The 20,892-nt window shown below is 55.4% G+C and overlaps 1 protein-coding gene across 1 annotated transcript; it reads left to right on the top strand.

The window, feature by feature from the left end:
* The first annotated feature begins 13,309 nt into the window (after nucleotides 1–13,309).
* On the top strand, nucleotides 13,310–20,299 carry LOC134519627 (galanin receptor 2b-like). Its single transcript, XM_063344047.1, has 4 exons — nucleotides 13,310–13,467; nucleotides 13,786–13,869; nucleotides 15,837–16,236; nucleotides 19,112–20,299. Exons 3-4 carry the CDS (start codon nucleotides 15,863–15,865, stop codon nucleotides 19,848–19,850), a joined length of 1,113 nt encoding a protein of 370 aa, XP_063200117.1. The 5' UTR covers nucleotides 13,310–13,467; nucleotides 13,786–13,869; nucleotides 15,837–15,862; the 3' UTR covers nucleotides 19,851–20,299.
* Nucleotides 20,300–20,892: the final 593 nt, after the last annotated feature.

The raw sequence follows: 20,892 nt of genomic DNA, 5'->3' as shown, positions 1-20,892 counted from the left end.
GGCCCCGGTGCACAAACACAAAGCCTGCGCCTGCTGGGGCAGCGCTCTGCTTTCCTCCCTGCCTGCATCCTCCTGCCCTGCTCTGCAGCCTGGAAATGTGGGGCAGGGGCAAAGACAGGAGCAGAAGCCAGAGCCAGGCCAGGTGCTGGGCCTGGGGCAGAGGCATGGCCTCTGCACAGCCTGAGGGTGCTTCAAGTCTGGGGAGAGGAGATGATTGCCACCGCTCGTGGGTCATGCCTCCTTCGTGGCCATGCGGTGGAGAGAGCCCAGCGGGCTCTGCTGCTCTCTCACTGCTGACTTCATTTTAGCTGCTGCTCTACACTGACATTGACGCTGAGAAGTTTGCTGCCCTCTACAAAGCCCAGAGGTACCTGAGGTGTCCAAGCCTGGTGATGCTGTCGCTGGTGCTCAGTGTCCTCATCACGCTTTTGAAGAAACCTGGGACGGTGAGCAGGGTGTAGCCAAATGGAGCCATGTTGGCAGCCAGAGCCTGAGGCAGTGGGTGATGTGGTGGCTTGGCTGTGGCAGGGAGTCAGAGGGTGGGGTAACAGCTCCAGTCACCCTCCCTGCTATATTGGGGGGCTGGTGGATGTCTGGGGAGCCCTCTAGGCACAGAGAGTTACCAGTCCATCTGCCCCTTCAGGCTGGTCGCAAAAGGGGGTGGCTCAGTAAGAGGACACTGCTCTCCCGCAACTCCCTTCCCTTCCTCCAGCTCTTCCCACATCCCATCAGTGGCCACTGCCAGACAGGAGGCTTCTGCAGTGACTCCTGTGCCACCTGCTGGGAAGCCGGACAGGAGGCTGGTGCTCAGTGACTGTGAGAAACACTCCTTATCCAATAACCACGGCTCTGGCAGTGATCGATACGAAGCACATTTTATTTAAACACTCTTGCAAGAACGGGTGGCCTAGCAGGTAGGCACACCAGAGTTCCCGAAATAACTTCTTTTTATTCCCTATTCCTGGCCGAAGTTTCCCTCCCTCGTTTCCCCATTGGCTAGGTACTCCTCCAGGGTTTACAGCCTGTCCGATTCACCTAAAACTACTTCCGTTCTCTCTGCCTCTGTTTACTTCTCCCCGTCACCCCTCCTAAACCTCTTATTTCACCTGTTTGTTTCTTCCTTTTTTTGGTATTATTGCCCACGGTTGCTGGTCTCTGTTAAACGTCCAGCCTCCCGTTAAACTACCGATCCAGCATAGACTGGTTTCTCCTTTGTCTAAGGGACGGGCATTCTTGCATGTCTCCTGATCAGCCTTTGTGTTGTGAATCATTCTCTAGCTACATCATTACAGACTGGCCAAGTTGTTCCCCTGCAAAAACAATACTTAGATTTTTCTTAGAGTGACCAGAGCATTTTTGCCAGTGGCCTTTCACTGTGGCCTTTCACCGCTTCACAATAAGGAAACTGTGTGTTTCATACAGGCAAGAAAAATGCAGGTGCTGCTGCCAGACATCATGGACACCCTGCAGGATGCCAACAGTGATGTCAAGATGAAGGCCCTGGTAGTCCTTGGGAACATGATGGATTGCATGAAGAGGGAGGAGGCCAGCGTCCTTGCTCTGCAGCTGGCAGAGAAGCTCCCGCCCCTCGTTGATGATGTAAGGCTGCCGTGGGCACCTCAGCCCTACAGATGGGCACTCTGCACAGACAGCTGCCCCTCAGCCCAGCCTGGTGGGCAGTGCTCGGGCAGGGCTGCCTTCCTCGCTCCTCTTGCCTGGCTTTTCAGGGCGCTGGGGCCATTCAGCCGCAGCTGCATATGTGGCCCACAGCTCCTGTGTTTGGGGTCCGAGCTCAGAGCATGTCCCCTCACATCAGCCACGCTAACACCCTTGCTCACCGTGGGCAGGGAGCAGCTGTTGATGAAGTCCCCCTGTCCTCCCTACCAGGAGTCCGGCCAGGTACAGGAACTCTCCATCAGCCTTTTCAAAGATGTGATGAAGGCCGTGGTGGGGACAAACAAGAAAAAGATGAAGAAGACAGTGCGGAGCGTCCTGCTCCCACTTTTCCTCCATATGTACAACCAGGTCGAGAGCGTGGCCAAGGTGCAGTGACCAGCGTCATGGCGAAGGGCGTGCTGACACCATGGGGGTGGCCTGGGCATAAGGGGCAAGGGCTGCTCCCCTCCTTCCCTGCATTGGTCCCACCACTGCCCTCCCCTTCCCCCTGCTGCCTGCTGCAGAGGTGGACAGGGTGCTGGGGTCCCCTCCCAGCCCCACTCCCCCCATTCAGCCCTCCTCCAGCACAGCCCAGAGGAAGGGTCCCTGCAGACCCAGTGTCAGCAAGACCAGAGAAGCTGGCACGGACATTTCCCAGACCTGCTCTGTCTGGTCCAGCAGGGCTCAGCAGCAGTCCCTGGCCACTGGACACATGAGTCCCCACAGGCTTCCCAGCTGTCCTTGCGGTTGTGGGAGGCCAGGGATTAAACCCCAATCCCTGTGCCCCAGGGCTGTGCCCAAGAGACCGCCCCGGATGTGTGGGCCAGGGCATGTCCCAGCTCCCCAAGAGCAAGATCACTGCAGAAACAAAGCTCTGCTTGCCCAGGTCCCTCTGCATTGGGCCAGTGAACTTGGTCTCTGCAGAGAGGTGCACTGCCCACAAGAGGTGGAGACCCAGCTTGTTCCCCAGCCTGGGGCAGGGAGAGCGCTGGGAAGGGAGATGCAGCCAGCGACAGACTGGCCCTGCATCCCGGGATCAAACCTGTGCCCACCAGGAGCCTGGGCGTGAAGGAGCTGGGGCAGCCCCATCTGGGGAGCCAAGTGTCCTGCTGGTGGCCCTGTCCTGCCCCGCTGTCTGTGGGACTCCAGCCCTCGCTGCCTACACACGAGGGCCCACAGCTCCTTTGCCCTTCGCTCTGTCCCCATCCCTGGCGGCAGCTCAGCAGCTCGTGAGGGTCTCTGTTCTGCTGGCTGGCAGCATGAGATACCCGAGGTGGTGGCTGCCCCATGTTCCTGCCCTGGGCACCAAACCCAGTTCAGCCTCGGTCCCCCACTGTGTCTTCCCATAAGGGGCTGGGAACGGCTCAGAGCCTGGCCAAAAGGATGCCAGGTCTCCTTTCCTGGGCTGTGGTGTCACCTCCCAGCCTCTGCTCCTCTGCAGGCCTCTAGGGACACCCTCCTCGCCTGTACTGAGTTCCTGGGGTGGAGGAAGCTCAGCTCAGCCAAGACATACCAGAAACACCTGATCGGAGAGTACTTGGTGAGGATAACCCCCAAGCCCCAGGGCTGGGTCAGACGAGGGCTCTGTGAGATGCCCATGGGCTGGACTGTGCAGCTCTGCCTCACCTGTCCTGCTCCAGCCCAGAGCCCGCAGCCCACAGCCTGCAGCTGCATCCTCTTTCCCTGCCCTCAAGCACGGAGCCCCCAAGGGCTCTCCTCCAGGCCCCTTTCCCCTCCCTGCCGCCGGGGTGCTGAAGGACACCCTGGCCCATCTGGGCCCTGGCAGTGGGACAGAGGGGTCTCGCCACCCCCGGGCCCCCTCTGCCTGCAGCTGTCTCCGGACCACAGCCCCACCGGGCTCCTGGCTGGCAGATGGGAAGCGCCGGGAGGGAAGGGGAGTGCTGCTAGGAGGGACTGCTCGGTATGGCTGAGGAGGGTCTGTGCGAGCCCCGTTCCATTTTGCTCTCTCCAGTTAGCGCATGACAGGAGCAAGGTGGAAAACTATCTGTCTCAGAGCCTGCTGTACCTGCACAACGCTCAGGCCACCATACGAGCAGCAGCCATCTGGTTCATCGGTGAGCCACAGCCCCCCGGGTCCCTCTTTTGGCAGGTGGGCTGGCTGGGAGCCTTGCTCGGTCCCACTGCCCTCGGGGACTGCCCCCCCATGCTGAGGGGCAGGAGGGTGTGCAGCCAGGCTGGCAGGGCCAGGGGCCGTGCTGCTGGGCTGCGCTGGGGAGCAGGGGGTCTGACAAAGCTCTGTGCCTACGGCTTGCTGCGCGGCACCTGGAGAACCGAAATGAGAAGCTGCAGGATATCTGGTGCAGCAGGGGACAGAGAGCCTGGGCAGGGGGCTGCCGTCCCTGGCCCTGCTCCAGGAAAACACTTCAGGGGCAGAGGCACATGTCACAGGCACATGGGGCATTCCTGAGCAGCAGCTTCCGGCTGGTCTCTTGGTCTCACCTGCTCCTCCTGGCCAGAGAAAGAGACGGACGGGGCTGGCATGGGAGGGTCTCTGCAGACAGCGCGGTTTCACCACTGCTCTGTTTCTTTCTGTCACAGCCCTCCAGCCTTTGGTGAACGACGCTGAACCCTCAGTCCGGTCCCTGGCATCTCAGACCTTGATGACCCTGGGAACACGAAGGAAGCAGTCAACATCAGAAAGGAACCTGCGGTTGCTGTGCTGCTGGCTCTGCTGAGCACTGGAGAGGTGAAATAAGCCTCTGGAAAACAGCTGTGTTTGAATAATTCTTCCATTTTAATAAAGCTGGAACAAGCAGCCCACTGCCACGGCGTCCTTCCCATGGGGACCACCCTGAGTGTGCCGAGCAGACAGTGTCACTCCTGGCCTCTACCGCTGCCTGCAGGACAGCACTCACGGACCCGGCCTGTCCCGGCAACAAAGCCCCAGCAGCCCCGCTAGACCACAAAGCCTGGCAGGGAGGAGGAGAGAAGCTTTAGCACAACCTGCCCCTCCTGAGACATCTCAGAGCACAGAAAGGTACCCGTGCTCCACAAAGCTGGCGAGTTGTCATTTCTCCCATCATCAAAATCCTCTCTTGATCCAGGGAGCTATGCTGGTTTGGGCTGGGATAGAGTTAATTTTCTTCATAGTAGCTCGTATGGGGCAATGTTTTGGATCTGTGCTGGAAACAGTATTGATCACACAGGGATGTGTTTGTTATTGCTGAGCAGTGCTTACGCAGTGTCAAGGCCCTTTCTGCTCCTCAGCCCACCCTGCCAGCGAGCAGGCTGGGGGTGCACAGGGCGCTGGGAGGGGACACAGCCAGGACAGCTGACCCCAGCTGACGAAAGCGACATAGCACTCCATATGATGTGCTCAGCGATAAACCTGGGGGGGGGTTGGCGGGGGGACACTGCCCAGGGACTGGCTAAGCATCGGTCGTTGGTGGTGAGCAAGTGCTTTCGTTTGCATGGCTTGTCTGTCTCAGGGTTTAGTTCTCTCTCCGTGTTATTTTCTTTTTCATTACAATTTATTATTATTGGTATTATTTTATTTCGCTTCAATTATTACCTCAACCCAACAGCTGTCTCACTTTCACCCTCCGATTCTCTCCCCCATCCCGCTGGGGGCAGTGAGCGAGTGCCTGTCTGGTCTCTAAATTGGAAAAGCATGGATTTGTTAGATGGACCACTTGGTGGATAAGGAGCTGGCTAGGTGGCCACACGCCAAGGGTGTTGATTCTGCCTCTCTACCCCGCTCTGGTGAGACCCCACCTGGAGTACTGCATCCAGCGCTGGCCTCCTCAGCACAAGAAGGACGTGGACCTGTTGGAACGGGTCTAGCAGAGGGCCACGAAGATGATCAGAGGGCTGGAGCCCCTCTTCTGTGAGGACAGGCTGAGAGAGTTGGGGTTGTTCAGCCTGGAGAAGAGAAGGCTCCAAGGAGACCTTCGGACCCCTTCCAGTACCTGAAGGGGGCCTACAGGAAGGATGGGGAGGGACTCTTCATCAGGGAGTGTAATGGTAGGACGAGGGGTAACGGTTTCAAACTGAAAGAGGGGAGATTTAGACTGGATATCAGGAAGAAATTCTTTACTGTGAGGGTGGTGAGGCACTGGAACAGGCTGCCCAGGGAGGTTGTGACTGCCCCATCCCTGGAACTGAGTTCAAGGTCAGGCTGGATGAGGCTTTGAGCAGCCTGGTCTAGTGAGAGGTGTCCCTGCCCTGGGCAGGGGGTTGGAACTAGATGATCTTTAAGGTCCCTTCCAACCCGAACCATTCTGTGATTCTATAAGTGTAGGAGGGATAGAGAAAGAGGGAGAGAGCAGGACATACAGACAGAGAAAAAGAAGGACAGAGACTGAGCAAAGGGAGGGATGCAAATCAGGATAAAGAGATGGAGAAGGGAAAAACAGTGATGTGCTGCAGGACAGACATGGAGGCATGGCAGAAGGAAAAATAAAGATGGAAAGCAGGACAGAAGAATAGGGGGAAGAAAATTGGGACAGCCAGTTGGACAGAGGGGTATAGCAAGAACTGAAAATCAGTAGGACTGGGAGTAGGACAGAGGGCAAAAAAGCAGAGAGAGCAGGAGAGAAAGACTGAAAGAAAGAGAGGAGGAAGAAATAGAGACAGGGAGCAGAACAGAGTGACAGAGAAAAAAGGGACATGGAGCAGCACAGTGGGATAAGAGAGAGGAAAAGGAAGCAGGACAGAGATGGAGAAAAAATACTGGTGGGCAGAGGACAGATGGAGCATGACAAAGTAGGGATGGAGAACAGGACAGAGGGAGAGACACACAAGAAGAATGATGGGAATAGAGAAAGAATGCGACAGGGAGCAGAGGGGAGAGGCAGAGAGAAAGAAAAGGGGCAGTAAGAACAGTGCCAGAAAAAAGGGACAGAACACAGGACAGAGGAATAGGCAACAAAATAGCAGAGGGAGAATGGCAAAGGAACAGAAAGGGAAAGAGGGGCACGGATCAGGTCAGTGGGATAGAATAAGAAAAAGGGACAGGGAGCAGGACCAGGATGAAGAAAGAAAGGCACTGTGATGGAGAAAAATATGGGACAGAGCAAGACAGAGACAGAGAAAGAACTGTGATGGGCAGCAGGACAGAGAGGTGAAGAAGCAAAAAATAGCAATGGGCTTCAGGACAGATGGAGAAAGAAAAGATATAGATGGGAGGCAGGACTGGGAGAAAGAGAGAAGGACAAGGAGCATGACAGAGAGATGAAGGAGAAAATACTGATGGGGGAACAGGACAGCGGAATAGAGCAAGAGAGGGACAGGACAGGCAGAAGGACAGAGGGATAGAAAAAGGCAGAGGGAATGGATCATACAGACAGAAAAATAGATAAAAAAAGGATCGGGACAAGATGTTGGAAAAAAAGCAGTGCTGATCAGATCAAAGAAAAAACAGCATTTGGCTGCAGGACAGAGGCAAAGGAAGAATAAAAACACATCGGGAGCAGGACAGAGCAATAGAAGGAAAAAGGGACAGACAACTGGGCAGAGGTATATAGCAAGAAATGATGGGACAAGGAGCTGGACAGAGCAATAGAGAAAAAAATAGGGACAGGAAAGTGAAGAGAGTGACATCACCAGGACAGAGAAAGTGAGAAACAAAAAACAGTGATGGGCAGCAGGACAGAGGGAGAGAGAAGGAAAAAGGACAGAGGGATAACCAAAAAAGTTGAGGGACAGAATGCCAGAAAATAGGATAAAGAGAAAAAGACAGGGACAAGGAGCAGGACACTGGGATAGAGAGAAAATAGAGGGATAGGGAGAACAACAGAGAATTAAAGAAAGGACAGGGAAAGAGGAATCGGAATAGAAATAGAGGGAGGAGGAGCAGAACAGAGGGATAGAGAGAAAAAAGGGGCAAGGAGTGGGTCAGAGGAATGAAGAAAGAAAAAACCAGTGATGGGGACCAAGATAGAGACAGCAAGAAAAACTAGGGATGGAGAGAAGGACAGAGAGAGCAACAGGGACTAGTACTAAGGATGGGAGCAGGATGAAGAATAGAGAGAACAGTGGTACAACGAAATGGAAAAAATACAGAGAGGGAAAGAGAGGGCTGGGATGCCAGAGAGAGGGACAGGGAGCCAGGCAGATGGATGGATAGGCAAAGAGAGAGACGGAGGGAGAAAGAACAGCACAATAGACGAGGCAGGGACAGACAGAGAGGAGGGGAGGGATCTGGAGGTGTAGGGGATGCAGAATGGGGCAGGGAGGGACGGGGACACAGAAGATGGGGACACGCCCCCAGGGGCCTGGGACTTACTGCAGCTCTTGCTTTTGATGCCACCCAGAGAACTTGACAGTTCAGATGCTTTATGCTCCCTCTGTCTCTCTCTCTCTCCTGTAACTCCGGTTGCTTGACTGTCATCCACCTATGAGAATACCTTACTGTCTTGAAGCTCTTAAAATACAAGCTTTATAGATACACCATGTGACCCACCACAATACATACGCCTACTGTACTTTTGGTTACACATACAGAGTCTGTGTTCTGTGTTGATGATCTGGTCTGCTGAGGATAGGGTTAGGGAGCCAAACTGAGAGAGAGAAGAAGAGGGACAAGGAGCAGGAAAGAGAACAGGGACACAGTGAGATGCAGAAAGAAACATAAGGATGGGGAGCAGGACAGGGGGATAGAAAAGAAGAGGAGCAGGGAACTGGACCAAGTGCCAGGAACTCCACAGCCATGTCCTGGGGATCACCACCCTCTTACCCTTTATGCCAGGGAAATGGCACCCTGCCTTCCCTGCCAGGCAGGGGCAGGCACCAGGGGAAGGTGCCTCCCTGCGGGGACTGAGTGCCCGGGCAGCAAGGGGACAGGAGAGAGGGCAGGCGAGAGGCTGGGACCCTCGCTGACCAAGTGTGTCCCAGTCTGTCTCTCCCTGCCGCACGCAGTAGAAGAGTTCAGGGTCCTGCCGTGAGCCATGAAGCACCACAACACCTGGCACCAAGCTGACAGCAGGCAGGCAAGAACAGGCAGAGGGTTCCGGGGGACAGCACCAGGAAAACCCATCCCAGGGAGTTCCCATCTGCAAAGCCCACAGCCAGCCAGCGGCTCCCCAGCAGACTGGGCCCAGCTGGAGCAAGGTGTCCGGCCAGTCCCACCCATCATGGGAGCCCAGGCACAGGCCCCGGGGTGCAGGGGACCCAAGGCTGCAGCCAAAAAGTGACACTGCAGCTCCTCACCAGCTTATCCCTCTCCTGTGGTCCATCAGAGAGTGGGTACATGTATTGGGTCCTGGGCCACTGGTGACAACTGCTGGATGGGGGCTCTGCACGGGACTGCACAATGTCCCTCTGCCTCCCCCCTGCACAGGCACAACATCCCCGGCCTCAGCCAGCTGCGTCGTGGAACCCTCTTGCGGGTGAGACCCTGCTAGCTGGAGCCGGGCTGGCATGGGCTCTCCTCCTTACCAGCCCTGTTGCTACCACCGCTGGCAGCATGGGCACCTCGGCCTCCTGCTTCTTCTGCAGCTTACTGCAGGCAATAGGGCTCCGCTGGCTGAGCCCAGACCTCCATCATACCTCCCCCGGGGCCAAGACAGGAGTCTCCTGTCGTGCCTCGGGCTGCACAGACCCCCGCACCTGCTTCCCCAGTGGCACCATCCCATCGTGGGTGCTGCAGCAGCCCACAGCACACCACAGCGGCCACAGGGGGGCAGGGAGGGAAGAGGAATAGCCATGAGGGTGTCCAGGTGCCCCCCAGGAGAGAGGCTGGGGGCAGCCCTGCCATGCCCCTGCAGCTGCCAGGGGCTTGCTGCTGTGCCCTGGCAGCCTCAAATCATAGAATAGAATCATAGAATCATTTAGGTTGGAAAAGACCCTTGGGATCATTGAGTCCAACCATCAACTCCACTCTACAAAGTTCTCCCCTGCACCATATCCCACAACACCACATCTAAACGACTCTTAAACACATTCAGGGATGGTGACTCCACCACCTCCCTGGGCAGCCTATTCCAGTGTCTGACCACTCTTTCTGTGACGAATTTTTTCCTAATGTCCAGTCTAAACCTACCCTGCTGCAGCTTGAAGCCGTTCCCTCTTGTTCTATCACCAATTACCTGTGAGAAGAGACCAGCACCAACCTCTCTACAATGTCCTTTCAAGTAGTTGTAGAGAGTGATGAGGTCTCCCCTCAGCCTCCTCTTCCTCAAACTAAACAGTCCCAGCTCCTTCAATTGTTCCTCATAAGATTTATTCTCCAGGCCCTTCACCAGCTTCGTTGCCCTCCTCTGCACTCGCTCCAGCACCTCGATACCTCTCTCGTATTGAGGTGCCCAAAACTGGACACAATATTCAAGGTGTGGCCTCACCAGTGCTGAGTACAGGGGGACAATCACCTCCCTACTTCTGCTGGTCACACTATTCCTAATACAATCCAGGATGGCATTGGCTTTCTTGGCCACCTGGGCACACTGCTGGCTCATGTGCAGCCTCTTGTCAATTAGAACCCCCAGGTCCTTTTCTGTCAGGCAGCTCTCCAGCCACACTTCCCCAAGCCTGTAGCGATGCATAGGCTTGTTGTGGCCCAAGTGCAGGACCTGGCACTTGGCCTTGTTGAAGCACATTCCATTCGCGTTGGCCCATCAGTCCAATCTATCCAAGTCTCTCTGTAGAGCCTCCCTATCCTCATGTAGATCAACACTCCCGCTTAGCTTCGTGTCATCTGCAAACTTGCTGATGATATACTCTATGTCCTTATCAAGGTCATCAATAAAGATGTTAAACAGAAATGGTCCCAACACCAAGCCCTGAGGGACACCACTTGTGACCGGCCACCAGCTGGATTTAACTCCATTGACCACCACTCTTTGGGACCGCCCATCCAGCCAGTGCTTGATCCAGCAGATCACATGCTCATCCAGGCCATGAGCAGCCAGTTTTTCCATGAGAATTCTGTGGGGGACAGTGTCAAATGCTTTTTGAAAGTCTAGGTAGACAATGTCCACAGCCTTTCCTTCATCCAATAATCGGGTCATCTTGTCATAGAAGGAGATCATATTTGTCAGGCAGGACCTGCCTTTCTTAAACCCATGCTGACTGGGCCTGATCCCCTGGTTGTCCGTTATATGACTCGTAATGGCACTCAAGATGATCTGCTCCATGACCTTCCCTGCTACTGCGGTTAGACTGACAGGCCTATAGTTTCCTGGATCCTCCTTTCTGCCGTTTTTGTAGATGGGTGCTACATTTGCTATCCTCCAGTCCATTGAGACCTCCCCAGTTAGCCATGACTTCAGGTCGATACTGGAAAGTGGCTTGGCGAGCACGTCTGCCAACTCTTTCAGCACTCTTGGATGTAACCCATTCGGTCCCATAGACTTGTGCGCATCCAAGTGGTGTAGCAGGTCACTCACTGATCACTTCCTCTTTAATTGTGATGACCTCGTTCAGCTTCCCCTCCCTGTCTCCTAGCTCAAGAGGCTGGGTGCCCAGGGAACAGCTAGTTCCACTGCTAAAGACTGAGACAAAGTAGGCATTGAGCACCTCAGCCAATATGTGTGTGTGTGTGTGTCCCCAAGGAGCTAGTGCCTCCCTGGGTTCCCTTAGGGCCACCCTTAGGGCCAGTTCCCTTAGGCACTGTGCCCGGTGCTCAAAACCCCCCGGGGGGAGCTGTCAGGGGGGCTCCAGCTGCCCCTCTGGTCCCCAGGAATGCCTGGAGCCTTCCCGGGTGCCCGCTGGGGACAGGGGATGGCTGGTGCCGAGGGACGTGCGTGGGGATGTAAGCACCTGTGCAGGTGTGCGCGCAAGGGGAGGCGTCGGGTTGTGCTCAGTGTCGGCGTTCGAGAGCCGTGTGGATTTTCTGTGTGCGCGCTTTGGAGGGAGCAGGTGTGTGGTGCGAGGTCTGAGCGTGTTCTGCGGGTTTGCGGGGGGAGGGGGGGCGTGTGTTGCGGGGTGCAAGTGTCGGCGGGGGGGTGGGGGGGTGGGCGGGGGGGTGTGCTGGAGTTTGCATATGCGTTTCTGCCGGTGTTTGTACAGCTGCATGTGTCCGGGAGCGTGGTCATAAAGCGTATGCTTGCGTCTGCCTGGGGATGCGCTGGGCAGGGGCGGAGCCGCCGCCGGCACCGGGCAGCGGCCCCGGCGGCGGGCAGCAGGAGCGGCAGCAGGAGCGGCACCGGCAGCGGCGGCATCGGCGCTGGGGGTCCGGCAGCGGGTAGGGTCCGGCCGGTGCCCCGCGGCGGGCAGGGCGGGGGTGGACGGCGAGGGGAGCGGCTCCGGGGGCCGGGCAGCCCCGCGGGACGGCGGCGGCCGTGCCTGCGGCAGGACGGGGCAGCGCTCGGGCTGCCCGCCCCTGCCGGGTGCCGGGGAGGGGGCCGTGGGCAGGCGGGGCGCAGGCGGGGTGGGTGCCGGGCAGGGTGCTGGAGGGGGGGCGGTGGCTCCCGGGCGGCGCCCCGAACTGGCCAAGCGAGAGGGGCTCTGTCATGTCCCCTGGCAGGGCGAATGAGGCGCCTGACGGCAGCCTGACGGGGAAGCGGAGGCACTCTGCAGCGACGGCAGCAGAACGAGCACGGAGGAGCTGGCTCCCAAGCCCACTGAAACGGGGAGTTCAAACTGTCTGCTGCCTCTCCTCTCCTTGCTCCTGTCCGGCCAGACCAGCAGGAGCTGTGATGTCCCCCCCGTCACTGCTGTGTCTGTCCCCATACCCCGCTTCCTCCTGCCCTTCTTGGCCTTCCCTTGACACAAGAGCAGCCTGTGCTGGCTCACAGACATCCCTGCCATGACCTGCTTCTTGCCCCCACCAAGGATCTGTGTTGGTCCTTTCACTGTCCCCACCAGGTGGGTACTGGGGACCGTCCTCCCTGCCAATCCTTTACCGAACCCTTGTTAGAAAAATCAGGTGTCTTGAGTCCCAGTTTTGCCGCTGATTGGGTTCTCATCCCTGGGAATATTACCTCCTCTGTCACGTCACCTTTGCTGCTGCTAACCCTGAGTAGCAGATGAGGGAGAGGAACCCTGTGGCCCATGCTCTCCATTTTCCCTCTGCTCACAGTAGCTATCCCTCTCACTGCTAGACAAGGCTGTGCAGATTCAAGTGAAACTCAGGAGCATTGTCATAAAGCTGCCTACAAAATGGTAGGGTGTGAAACGTTTGCAAATTTCTTCCAAGGAACAACAGAGCCACAGGGGTGAGTGGCAGCTTCCTGGAAAGATGCTAAATAGGGGCTTGGAGACATCCCACCCTGCCAGAGATCCTCTGAATAGCTTCGTGGGTGTCTCTTAGCCTCTCAGTGCCCCAGCACTGGTGTCACAGTTCCTGTATGTGACTTAAGAGGCCCTGCTTTGACTCTGTGCCTGTTCTGTCACTATCCTGTCTGCAGGCAGGACTGTCACGGAAGGGTGGATCAGAGCTAACCCAGCAGAAATAAAGGTTTGTTTCTCTGCTGCATCAGTGAGTTCCCTGATCCAGCCACTTGCAAAGCCACCTCTTCATGCTCACTGTGTCTCAACTCCCATCTGTAAAGGAGACTGGTGCATTTTGCCTTCGTGTAGAGGGCTCAAGAACCGCGGGTGACCAGTGAGAGCCTCAAAGCTGTTGCAGGGGTACAATTACCAACCTGCCACCGTATCCTTCCTGGCACTCTGCTCCTGGCCACTGGCTGTCCCTGAAAAGAACTTACCAAGCTCCCTGAATTCCCATTCCTACAGGCTCAAGAAATAAGCTTGGAGCTGAGTGCCGAATGACAACAGCAGTGGCTCCCTGACAGCCAGAAACCATTTTTCCACGTAAAGCACGAGCTGCTCATGTGCACATCAAGGGATGTCGAATTTGGACTGCAACCAGGCTATGTGACGTGCCATTACTCCCAAGTGATTTCACTGCAGGTTGCACAAGCGAGGGGGACGTTTGTGGAGTTGCCTTCCTTGATTTGGGGGGGGAGGGTGGGGGCGGGGGTTATGCCCTGTCTTTTTTGTTCTCTTTAGAGCATCCTTTGAGGAGGGCTGACTAGCAGCTTGTCTGCCTTGCGAAAGTGAGTAAAGAAAGGGTGCTTGGCAATGAGAAGGATGTAGGGGGGAGACACAGGGTGAAGTAGCCAGAGACTCTACCAGGCAACACAGACACTGTCTGGGTGGATGGTAAGACGAAGTCAGTTTCTGGCTGATCTGTCAGCTCTTCTCCAGCTTTGCTATTACCTTTCTCAGCCCCATGGAAGAAGGATCTCGGTGTCACAGCCCTGCATGGGGTATAATCCCAAGTACAGCCTAAACCACTGCAATCAACTAGAGGTAAGAATAAAACCCCAGCAGCAGCTCGAGTTGCTCTCCTCTGCATACAGGGAAGCTCCCCAGTCCCAAAGGAGTTTGGGAACATGAGCAGAGAGTGAAGTCCTCAACCAGACTCTGGCACCAGACCCTCTGTCAGGCTCCATCTATCTGTCCCACTCCCACCTGGGCCTGTGTTAAGCTCCCCTGCTTCCTGCACGCCCACACTGCATGGGGTGCTCTCTTCTTCAGGTGACTGCAGGGGCACTTTTTCCTATACTGAGAGACGATGCTGCCATTTGCATTGGCTTTGTTCAGGCACTGAGGTAGAGCTAGCAAAAATAAGTAGCACGCATTTTGGTACTGGCCGTCCCAGCTTTCCAGAGGAAAGCCCATCCCTCTGCCACACAAGCAGCATTCATGGAGTTCAAGGTTACGGTGAAACAGAAGAGTCTAAGCCAGACATAAAATTTCTGTGCTGCACCTGCCGCAAGGCAAACTCACGTTCAGAGCAACTGAAGCTGTCCCTGTGAAATCCCCTCTGCTTTGGGATGGGTATGTGCTATGGGAGCAATCCACAGGCTCAGAAAGGAACTTTGGGGTCCCAGAGAGCAGAGTCCTGTTCCCAGGCAGCAGCGTGAGGTTCCTGCTGCCCAGACAGAGGAGAGGCTGCCATGCCAAGTTGGGTATTGGACTTATACCAATAGCTGGGCAGGCCAACGGAAGGACCACAGCCTGCTTCCTAAACTTTATGAGCCTTTGGCACTTGTCTGTGGGGATACTTGCGACCGTACAGGCATGTTCTCATTACAGCTGTGGTAGCGCTGAACAGGGCTTGGTGTGATTCCAGGCAGCTTGCTGGCATACCCAAATCTGCACTGATACCAGGAACATTTGCAGCCAGGGACCCATGCTTACATGCCCTTTGCAGTGCTTCTGCTCCAGGCACTTTCACTTGCTAATTCCTCAGTCTGAAAGAGAATGCACAAGCCAGAGGTTGGTTTCTTGCACAGAGTCTGCAGTCTCGCGGTGAGCCGGCCTTGGACCACACACTCTGGTAACCACAGCACATCCCTACAAACACCGCAGAGAGGGGAGGAACCCAAAACATCTTTATTCAAGGGAAGCTGTACTTTATCTGTATGCGAAATTCCTCCAGCTCCAGAACTCAAAAGCATGCAGACAGATTTCTGTGCCCGTGACAGAGAGACTAGTATTTCCACGCACCTTCTGCTTTCAGTCCAAATGCTTATTTTGGGGGCAGGGTAATGACACAAAAAGTCCAGGTCCTGGGGAGAGCTGCCCTGTGAGACATAGAAAAGGAATAGGTTATCTGGGTTCCTGAAACCAAAGCAGGAGTGGTTCCACCAGAGTCGTCCTCCTCAGGAAGTTCCCACCTGAGCACAACTGTGTGGTAGCTGTCACTGCCAAAAGCATTTCCAGCCCTGTATCTAGTGTGTGAGGTTTATTCTAGGAGAAGGTACCAAAAAAGCTGGGAGCAGGGGAGAGATAAAACTCTGCATGTCAGTATTGGGGGAGCAAACGTTTTGGCTTGTTGAGCTGGCTGGTTTGGGGCTGGAGCCCCATTGCTGGGAAGGAACACCACACCCCTCCTGCCATCAGCTGGACCAGCTGGGAGGCAGAGATCTTGGTTCCGTTTTCCCACAGAGGAGGAAGCTGGGGACACATGCCATCTTCTCCCCCAAATCTTACCTCCAGCATCATCAGTCCAAGGCAGTATCTGAACATGGGCTGCGGATTCGTTCCAGGGCCAGAATGGGGCAGCAGGGCACCCCTTGCCCCCAGTGTAACCCTACCTGTCCTCCAGGTCAGCAGTGTCCAGAGGAACCTGCTGAAAAGCATGTGGGTCACAGAGCTGAAAACAGGGAACAGGGCTCTGTGTCTCCAGTGAGCCAACAGGCCCATCAGCCAAGTTAAGAGGCTAAGCAGTGTTTCTCCAGTATCTCACATCTTTCTCTGTGTTGCCCCAGGCTCCAGCATCTCACCACAACACAGAATGACGGAGCACGAGGACTTTGCAAGCTTGGCTGCGTACTGGAACTCATCCGACAGTTACCAGTTCAGCCCTGCCAGTGTCATTGTCCCTGTGGTCTTCTCCCTCATCTTCCTCCTGGGCACAGTGGGCAACAGCCTGGTGCTGGCAGTGCTGCTGCGCAACGGGCAAATGGGCCACAACACTACCAACCTCTTCATTCTCAACCTCAGCCTGGCTGACTTCTTCTTCATTGTCTTCTGCGTGCCTTTCCAGGCCACCATCTACTCCCTTGAGGGATGGGTCTTTGGCTCCTTCATCTGCAAGGTTGTCCACTTCTTCATCTACCTCACCATGTATGCTAGCAGCTTTACTCTGGCTGCCGTCTCTGTGGACAGGTAACAGTCTAAAGATGCCCTTGGGCGGGGGAAGAAGGGCAGTCTGAGAAGCTGGACTGAGTGAGGGCATGGGAAGATTGTGGCCCACCACCATGGCAGATGGTTCCAAGCCCAGTGGTATTGATCCATGCCAAAGGCAGTTTGGGGACTAGTTGTGTCTCCTTTAGAATCATAGAATCACCTCGGTTGGAAGGGACCTTTCAGATCATCTAGTCCAACCATCAACCTAACACTGACAAAAACCAGCACTAAACCATATCTCTAAGCACTACATCTACCTGTCTTTTAAGTACCTCTAGGGATGGTGCCTCAACCCCTTCCCTGGGCAGCCTGTTCCAATGCTTAATAACCCTGTCAGTGTAAAAATTGTTCCTAAAATCCATCCTAAACCTCCCCTGGTGCAACTTGAGGCTGTTTCCTGTTGTCCCATGGCCTGTTCCTTGGGAGAAGAGACCGACGCCCCCTGGCTACCCCCTCCTTTCAGGGAGCTGTAGAGAGCAAGAAGGTCTCCCCTCAGCCTCCTCTTCTCCAGGCTGAACACCCCCAGCTCCCTCAGCCGCTCCCCACAAGACTTGTGCTCCAGACCCCTCACCAGCTCCGTTGCCCTTCTCTGGACACACTCCAGCACCTCAATGTCTTTCTTGTGGTGAGGGCCCCAAAACTGGACACAGCACTCGAGGTGGGGCCTCACCAGTGCCCAGTACAGGGGGACAATCACTTCCCTAGTCCTACTCACCACACTGTTCCTGACACAGGCCAGGATGCTCTAACAACCCCCAAGCAGCACTCCCAGCTCTCTCGCATGCAAAGCTGGTGCTGCTCCTGCCTGCGCTTTCTGCAGGAAAGACCTGCCTTCTGGTTAGAGCACTTGAGACCCAAGCTCAGCTCCCCACCATGCCACCGACTCTCACTGAGAGTCACCTATCTCTGTATTAGAGATGCCACTCAGAGGGCAGTAGCTATCCCCAAGCTCCCATTGAAGAAAAGCATCATGTGCAGGCAGCAAGGTAAACAGAGGGCACCGTTAGAGAAGTCACGTAAATACCTGAGGGATCCCAGTCCTGCAGTAAACACATCTCTCATTCCCCAGGGGCTGCCAGCCCAGCACAAATTCTGTCATCTAGCAATTCCTGTTCCCCCACTGCCCCCAGCCTTCCCGCACCCTGCATAGAAAGGCACCCACACCGTGAGCCAAGTCCCTTCTTGGAAGGTCACCCAGGACACACTGGCCCTGATCGATGCCACCTACGTTGTTCCCAAGGGCTCTGTAAGGCCACTGTGTCAGCTGCCCCACTTCTGACTGAGCCCACACTCACAGTCCAGGATGCGGAAGGGGTCCCCACTGGGGTGAGCTCCAGCCTTGACTGAGACAGAGAACACGTCCTGTCCCGTCTTGCTCCCTGTGCTTGCTTCCAAAGTACCAAGACAAGATAGGGCCAGACAGCCTGCTGCAATGAGGAGGTTCACAGCACTGCAGTAGAAGGAAACTTCAGAACCAGGGAATAACGGGGATGGGTTAAATCCCAGCGAAAAGTGTGGCTGGGCTACTCTTCCGGCCCCTTTCCACTTTGTCCTGCTCCCAGGTGCCACCTGCAGAAACAGACACCTGGACCCAAACAGTGATCTGACACTTCAGCAATTCATCCACCCGGAGGTTCCAGCATCACCTGGTTGGGGCAAGGGGGCTTGTGCAGAATCCACGACAGAAATATCCCAGTCCTCTGGGATTCCAGTGGTTGCAGAGTTTGGCTGCTGTCAGGAGGAAGACCTGAGATTTCTCATGGTCTAAGACTCTTGCTTCCTTTCATGTGAGTGCAGCCTGCCTCTCCAGCCAGCTCAGAACCGGGGACAGTATCTTGAAAAAAAAGGACTTTTTGGCAAGGTGCTAGTGCCTGTGTTCTCTCCCTTTCTGGTTGCACTTGTGTGCTGTAGTGCAGTGCTCCACCCAAGAGGTGGCTGCATTTCAGCTTGACATGAAGCGATTCTCACAGAGCTGCCAGTCAGTTTTCAGGATGACAGGACCAGCAAGCAGCAAGGGTTTTGTCACACATGTGACCCTTTGCACCAACTGCGTGTTTTATCTACCTGTTCTGCTGGCCTTACAGTGCATCAAATGAGCATCCTCCTGCGGTTGCCAGCAGGCTGAGGCTGCATCAGTTGCACTCCTGCCAGTGCTGACAGCTCCTCTCCATCCCCTACCCACAAGCACCAAGCCACCTTCTCTCCTTGCTGACATCTACATCTTTGCCTGATGATGTGCCTGGAGGTGAGGGAGCAGAGCTGGCCATCACACCATGCCTGGTCACTGTTGCTGCGGGGAGCACACATATCATCACTGCCTGCTTTGGGCTGGCCTGAGAAAGCAGACGGTATCAAAAGGCAAGGGCCCACTTGGTCCCTTTAGTACCACGGTGGAGGCAGCCACAGCGCCAGTGAGCAAATCTCTCACTGATCTGAAAGCTGGAGAAGGCTGGAAAGATGCCTTCAGTTGGCAGGAGCCTGCATGGTGCCCCGTCACCTAGTGAAGCTTCCCCAGGTCTTGAATCCTCAGTTCAGACCTCTTTCTGCTGGATAAAGTCTACCAAGCAGTGGATATCTGCATGGTCTCCACAGCAGAATCTCTCTGGCCGTAGCGCAGGGACATTCCTTGCCATGTATGGAAGGCTGAGCGAGCCTAAGCCTGTGGGAAGAGAAGCATCTTTGCTATAAAGAGAAAAGCTGCTTTACCCCAGGACTGTATCTTAAAGAGGGTGTGAGATAACATGTAAGGCCACTGCTCAGGGACCTTCAGGAGAATGAAGGAAACTCTTGTCCCTAGTGGTCAGGCAGAGCTTGGCTGAAATCTCAGTGCTGGTTGCTTTGCTTTCCCCTCCAGGTATCTGGCCATCCGCTATCCGCTGCGCTCCCGGGAGCTGCGAACCCCCCACAACGCAGTGGCTGCCATGGCTGTGATCTGGGGCCTCTCTGTGGTCTTTGCTGGGCCCTACCTAAGCTACTATGACCTGATGGAGTGGGAGTCCAGCTACATCTGCATGCCTGGCTGGGAGGAGTGGAGACGCAAGGTCATGGACACCAGCACATTTGCCTTTGGCTATGTCATCCCAGTGCTGGTCATCAGCCTCTCCTACACCAGGACCATCAAGTACCTATGGACAGCAGTGGACCCACTGGAGGACATATCAGAATCCAAGAAGGCCAAGCGGAAGGTAACCAAGATGATCATCATTGTAACCATCCTTTTCTGCCTCTGCTGGCTGCCCTACCACGTAGTCATCCTCCGATACCTCTACGGAGACTTCCCCTTCAATCAGGCCACCTATGCCTTCCGCCTGCTGTCCCACTGCATGGCCTATGCCAACTCCTGCCTCAACCCCATTGTCTACGCCCTGGTCTCCAAGCACTTCCGTAAGGGCTTCAAAAAAGTTTTCAGCTGTCTCTTGAGGAAAAAGCACCGCAACAAGGTGCATGTGGTGCACGCTGCCCACATTGTGCCTGGATTTGAGGCAGGCTCCACTGAAGTGTCCCAGATGCATGAGGAGAATAACGGGTGTGAGCTGAAACCAGCCTCCATGGCAGTCCCCTCCAGTTCCTCCAAGCCCCTTCATATTTCTTAGTGGCCAAGCTCTGCACCATCTGCCAGCTTGGCTGTGTCACCAGCTTCAGGCCACCCTTTCCCACTGGGTGAGAGAGGATGATGGAAAGGCAAGCCAGAACTGGTATATACTGCTTGTGGCCTTGCCGTTGCTTCCCATTCCATGCAACAACTGATTTCCTGAGCCATGTCCCCACAACATGCTGCATGCAAGTGAAGGAATAGACACAGACTTGCTCCTGATCCTCAGACCACCTAGACTCCAAGGACTTAAGCTCCAGCTCCTCTGTTGGCTCTCATCCTTCCAACTCCTCTGCTCCATGGCTTCACTATTCTGGACACACTGGTTAGTTGTCAAAGAATCTCTTCTGCCTCTCAGTGCCCCATCTGGCCAGACTGACGCCCACAGTAGGAATGGCAAGGGAGACGGGCAGTGCCAGGCAAGCAAAGGTGGCATGGAAAGCGGCTGGCACAGCGCATGGATGGCTTTGGTGCTGGCTGCGCTGCTCTCCCAATGACTGGGTCCTCCTCTGGGTTGTGGGGTGAACTGTGGGCTCTCTGAATGTGTGGGATGTTGCTGCTGTACATACTAGAGAAATGTCTTTCTAACCCAGAGCAAATAAATGTACTTCCCTCATCCCGGCAATCGTGGAGCCTGGGTGGTCATCTGGGGTGGGGATGAGCTACCCCGTACTTCAATGAGGGCCTTTTTCCTAACTGGTGTAAACTACAGTGCACCATGAAAACCAGCACTGACCAAAGTCTGCAGAGTCAAACCCTATCTGGTGTCCCCACTCTTTCTCCATAGCCGTGTTTACTGACATGGTCGCCAGGTCCCTGTGCAGGTCAGTGCACAGCTGATATTTTTCTCCCAAGATAAATGACTAAGAGTGTCATCCAGATGCTCCTTGACCTCCAACAGGCTTGGTGCCATGACCACTTCCCAGGGGAGCCTGTTCCAGTGACCGGCCACCCTCTCAGTGAAGAACCTTTTCCTAAAGTCCAACCTGAACTTCCACTGGTGCAGCTTCACTCCATTTCCTCATGACTGCCATTTGACTCCA

The sequence above is a fragment of the Chroicocephalus ridibundus genome, chromosome 8 (genome assembly GCF_963924245.1).
Source record: "Chroicocephalus ridibundus chromosome 8, bChrRid1.1, whole genome shotgun sequence".
Taxonomy (NCBI): Eukaryota; Metazoa; Chordata; class Aves; order Charadriiformes; family Laridae; genus Chroicocephalus; species Chroicocephalus ridibundus.
The sequence above is the reverse complement of the archived record's forward strand: the minus strand, read 5'-3'. Positions and strand labels throughout refer to the sequence as shown.